At 51.0% G+C, this 5,513-nt stretch overlaps 1 protein-coding gene across 1 annotated transcript in view; it reads right to left on the bottom strand.

Moving 5' to 3' along the window:
- Positions 1–1,477: 1,477 nt before the first annotated feature.
- Positions 1,478–5,513, bottom strand: part of LOC118596703 (lymphocyte antigen 6A-2/6E-1-like) — a 12,999-nt gene continuing 8,963 nt past the window's right edge. The window contains exons 3-4 of the mRNA XM_036207582.1: positions 4,949–5,065; positions 1,478–3,069 (exon numbers count right to left, since the gene is read on the bottom strand). Coding sequence (XP_036063475.1) covers positions 2,843–3,069; positions 4,949–5,065 — 344 coding nt within the window. The 3' untranslated portion in view covers positions 1,478–2,842. The remainder of the gene's footprint in view (positions 3,070–4,948; positions 5,066–5,513) is intronic.

Raw genomic sequence — 5,513 nt, forward strand, 5'->3', positions numbered from 1 at the left:
TGGGTCGGGGCATTAAGCCCTTCCCAAACCAATTGTTTGATTAACATTTCCCTAGTGAGGTCCAAGTCTACTCTCCACCCCACTGCCTCATTGACACGTGAGAGAAAATCAGTAAAAAGTTCTCCTGGCTGTTGAATAAGATTGCGGAAATAAACTGAAGGGTCATGAGAGGTGCATGCCTTAAGAGCCTTGAAGGCCAGGTCAGAAATCTGTTGGTAGTAGGCTGGATGGCCAATCTGTGCCTGATGGACACAATGGACAAAGTTACCTCATTCAGCGAACATGTCAAGGGTCCCTGGAACATTAAGAGTTTCGTTCACACTTGAGCTTCTGCTTGATTATTGTAAGCTGATTTCCAGCTAAGAAAGGCAGCCGGCTCCAGCACAGCTTTGAGCAGACTAGATCAATCAAAGTAAGTCTGTAGTTGCATTGCCCATTGAGTGAGGATGTGTTTGAAGTAAGGTGAATCTGGGCCCAACTCATTAGCCACATTCCAGATAAGGGAGAGTTCAGCTGTGGGGTTGGGAATCCAGGGCTGGCTAGTGGCATTTTGTCCCAGGTTGACTGGAAAGGCTTCCATCTGCCTTTGAGGCCCGAGACTGGGGGTGAGGGGAGGGTAAGGGTGGACTGTGGTGCCTGGGGGGCATACCTCAGCCTGAGGGGATTTTCACCTTCAGGGGAAGGTGGATATTGAGGCACTCAACTCTAATGGACCCTCGGTGGAAGTGCAGCCTCCTGAGGAGGGAGTGGGGCTGACGGGGAAGCGGCATATATGTTCTTAACTGTGGCCATGCTCTCCTCAGCAGGTTTCGAGGGGCCTGATTTGTCTGCCTCATCATCATCAACAGATGCCGTAGAGAGATCAGACATGGAAGGGGCTGAGGTGATGGAGAGGTTACCCATTTTGCAGAGGGAGACAGCAGGCAAACAACAGTCCGAAAGAAGATGGCAGCCAAGAGGGATGGAAAATTGTGTCAGACCTTTATGTTTGATGCTTAGTGGGGGACTACTCTGGTTTTTTTAGGCCACAGCAGTATATCCATACAGTGTCTCTAGATGGTGTTCAGGAGCGGAGCCTTGATTTTTGCCTCTTGGGGGATCAGCCCTTATGTGGAGGTACCGGGCAAACCAAAACAGAAAAAAAAAACAAAAAAACACGTGCCTTCCTAACCAGATGGGCAGACAAACATGACAGACAACACCAAAGAGTGAAAGAAAAAAAGGGGGAATCCCCTACACTTACCTGCCAAAGGGACTAAAAACACCCAACATTAAGGGGCCTTCAAACAGAAACACCCCGTCTTGGGGGCGCTGTCCTGAACCATGAGCGAGGGGAGGGAGATGACCAGAACCTGTTTGGGTGCCAGATGTTGCTGGGTCCTAACGGCTCCCTCAGGGGATGGGGGTGAGAAGACACGGCATCAACATCACGGCACAGACACCAGGACTCAGGTGAAAGGCAAACAGCAGACTCATTTATTCAGCAATGGGGAGAGCCTTATGTACCCTCCTCCCAGCACCCAGGCTGCATCCTGATCCGGTGACATTGCACGGTCGCCCCTCATTGGCTAGGCACAATCAGGACCTCTGACAGCACCTGTTGCTAGGCCCTCAGGCAGACTCCAGGTTGGCTCATCTCTCAGCCTCATGGGCCTTATCTTCCGTTAGCCACCTACAAACCTAGCACTTTGGAGGCAGAGGCCAGAAGAGACTGCAACAGAAACAAAGCCTTCTGGAAGAAAAGTTCCAGAATCTCTACTCAAGGTTCACATCCCAACCAGCACCTAGGCCACATTCCTGGATCTATGCTTGTCCCAGGACAGGAGGCTGCAGGTACAAGGGCTTCCCTAGTTAGGTAATAGCTCTACCTTAGAGGATCTTCACCTTGACAAAAATCTCAGATCTTCAGGACCTTCAAGGGTGGGGAGTAATATTCACAGCACCCAAGTTTCCAGGGTGCGGCCCATATTCCACTCCTGTGGTGTTAACCATATGGGTTCTGATTGTCTCTGGGGCAGTGACCTCTCAAGGACAGAAGGACAGAGCAACGATGGATCCCTGGTTATCCCACTGTGTCAAGTCAGGCCTTCCCAGTGGCGGCATCCAATATAGACTGGGACTCCGGAAGAGGCACAGTGAGTCTTTGGGTGCTCTGAGCCAGGCCATGCGCCCCTGCAGTAAATGGCTTCCACCTCTGCACTCAAAGAACCTGGCAGGGCAGTACCTATTCACCTTTGAGGGCTCATCTCCTAGGCAGACCCCTTCCCCAGCACAAACAAGTGCTCCTAAGAAATGGAGAAACCCTCTCTGTGTCCCCAGTATCAGCCCTGAGGGAAGACCATCCAGACCAAGGGATATCCTACTCTGAGCTGGGTAACAGGAGATAGCTGTGGGGCTGGCTGAAAGGGCAGAGATGGGGGCCGGCAGTCAGGACTCAGTAGACTCAGTGTGGCAAAAGGAGAGTGGACCTCTTGGTTGGGAGAACAAAGAGTTTATTGGACTCAACTGGGAGGGCTTTGAGCAGCATGTGTGGGAAGCCTGCACAAGCCCAGAGATTTACGTGTGGACAGTGGTGGCACAGTGCCTTGGAATCCCACCCCTTCCCTGGGCCAAGGACAGCAAGCCACAACCAAATGGCATGCTGGAGGTGCAGCTCTGAAAGACCTGGTAAGGGGCTGGGACACCTACCCAGCAGGGAATATGAAGTTGAAGCAAGGTGGCCCACATCCTGACCCCCACCTCAGGGTTTTTAAAACTCACAATTCATCACTAGAGGGCCCTGGGAAGGAGTGGTTACATGCTGGGATACAAAAATGAGGCAGGGGAGAAGCAGGAAGGACCCTCATAACAAGGCTTGCAGGAGGACTGACCCCAGGCTGACCACAAGCACTCCTGCCAGGGTCCAGATGCTGGCCCCAGTGGGAACTCCTGCATTGCAGAGGTCTTTCTTACAGCAGGAAATCTTGGAGCTGATGGAGGTGCCAAGGAACGGGATATTTCCAAGATTACTCTGATCTTCAGGGCAGACAGGAAGGCAGAACTTGTTTTGTCTTCTCACTTTGTAAGAATCTGTAAGACAAGCCAGGCAGCGGCGGCGCATGCCTTTAATCCCAGCACTCGGGAGGCAGAGGCAGGCGGATCTCTGTGAGTTCGAGGCCAGCCTGGGCTACAGAGCGAGATCCAGGAAAAGGCGCAAAGCTACACAGAGAAACCCTGTCTCGAAAAAAAATAATAATAATAAAAAAAAGGATTCTGTAAGACATCAGGGAGTGACTTTACAGTATATGCAGGAACAACTCAGCACTCCAAAGTCTGGGGCACATGCCACCATGCCTGGATGGCCCAGTCTTGTCTCTAAGGCACATTGAAGCCAGGCATGGTGACTCACACTTGTAATCCCAGAACTTGCAAAACCAAGGCAGGAGGATTATTATGAGTTCACATCCAACCTGGGCTACATGGGGAGTTCTAGGCATGCCTGGACTAGGGTGAGACCCTGTCTCAAAAAAAAAAAAAAAAAAAAAAGGCAAAAGGCATGGGCTGGTAAGGTAGCCTGGTGGATAACATGCTTGCCTTGAGAAAGCGTGAGGACTGGAGTTTCAGTCACTAGAACCCATGTAAAAGGTGGGCAGACATGGCGGCCTACTTGAAATCTCAGCACTTATCATGCAGAGATGTAGAATCCCTGACAATCTGCAAGCTTGGGATTCAGTGCGAGACCCTGCCCCAGCAAATAAAACAGTCGTCAAGGAAGATGCCCAGTGTCAGCCTCTGGGCTCCATACACTTTATACCCACTAGTGCAGAACATTGTATACACACATGCATTTACACACAATGTGCTGGGGAAACAACTCAGTCAGTAAATTGCTTGCCGCATGGAAACATAAGGACCCACATTCAACCGTCAGGCATGGTAATGCTGCTTCTAATTTCTGTGTTGAGGAGGTAGAAAGAGAGGCTCTCAGCCAGCCCCACTAGCCTAGTCGGCAAATCCCAGGTCCCAATGAAAGATCTTGTCTCAAAACACAAGGTGGTTGGGACTGAGAAAGAGCTCAACAGTAAAAGGCACTTGTTGCTCTTATAGAAGGCCAGGGTTCGGTTCCCAGACCCACATGATAGTTTACAACCATCCATAACTCCAATTCCAGGGGATCCATCAAACATTCATTTGGATAAAATAAAACAAATAAATCTTAAAAAAAAAAAAAAAAAAAAAGTAGACAGAGTACATGAGGAATAATACTTAAGGCTGTCCTCTGGCCTTACATACATGTACACATTTGCACCCACACTCATAGGCAAACACACACCCACATACACAAAGACATGGCACAGTGCGAGATCACCCAGTGGCATAGCAGAAGGGTCTGCCAGCCTCTCAGACTCCAGTTGTTCCTCCGGAAGTTGTACTTTGGAGCCAGGCAGGCAGTGGCGAAAAGGATTAGGAAACTGGATAGCAGGGTGGGGCTGTTCCTGCTTTGTCTGTCTGGAGGTTATGCCCGGAAACTGAAACTTTGGGGAATCTGATGTGGTTTGAGGTCTCCTTTTCTTCAGCATTCCCAAGTCATTCCTTTCGAATAAATCTCCCGACTCCTTCATTATATGTAAAGAGTTACTAAATGCTCCCAGCTCTCCAGGTCCTTCAGTGAACCAGTGAGACCCTAGACATAGGGGAAGGACAGGAGCACCACATGGCTAATACTGGTGCGGGTGGGGGGATGGTGACAGCCACGCATGCCATAGGGGCAGCCCTGCTAAAGAATCTACCTCCCAGCACATACCTGGAGCCCCACTCTAACCTGCTAAGCCCCACTCCAACCACAGGAGGGCCCTACTTGGAGGGAGGAGAACTATGCTCCATAAAAAACTATGTGGTCCATAAGTGCCTGGACCATTCTTCCCAAGCCATCCCCAACCCATCCTCATATAGGCCACAGGGAACTCACCCACAATGGCTTCCACCTCCTGAGTGATGCACGTCCCTTCATGATATTGGCAGGTAGCTGCTGGGCAAGAAGTCTCAGGTGTGACCCCCAGGCACTCATAGCAACGCAACCCTTGGGCTGAGAAACAGGCCAATCCATGAGGATCAGGGCATGCCCTTCCTAGCCCAGACCCTCCTCTGCACCTGGCTTTACCTCCACACAGCTGCTGAGCTATAGGACAGAGCAGGGACACTCCTCCTCAGGCACCCCCACCCAAAGCAGAAGTAAGCCCAGAACCACAGTTCTTCAAGTAAGCTGAGTACTGCTGTCTTAGCCAGCCAGCCAGCCCCACAGGGGCTGGACCCCAAGAGGGATTAGAGAAAAAGTCACCACAGCCAGAGGACATAGGTACCTCCTGTCTGCTGAAGTGGTGAGTGGATGAGGGAGTAGGTACCAGGGACAACAAGGGCCTCCTGATGGAGAAGGCTGTTCTGACCTGTCCCACCCTACACTTGCAGAGCTGGACCCTGAGCCTTGGAGCATGACAGGGGACTGGACTTCCCAGAACCAAGCTGCAAAGTTGAGT

Source organism: Onychomys torridus, chromosome 16, assembly GCF_903995425.1.
Source record: "Onychomys torridus chromosome 16, mOncTor1.1, whole genome shotgun sequence".
Taxonomy (NCBI): Eukaryota; Metazoa; Chordata; class Mammalia; order Rodentia; family Cricetidae; genus Onychomys; species Onychomys torridus.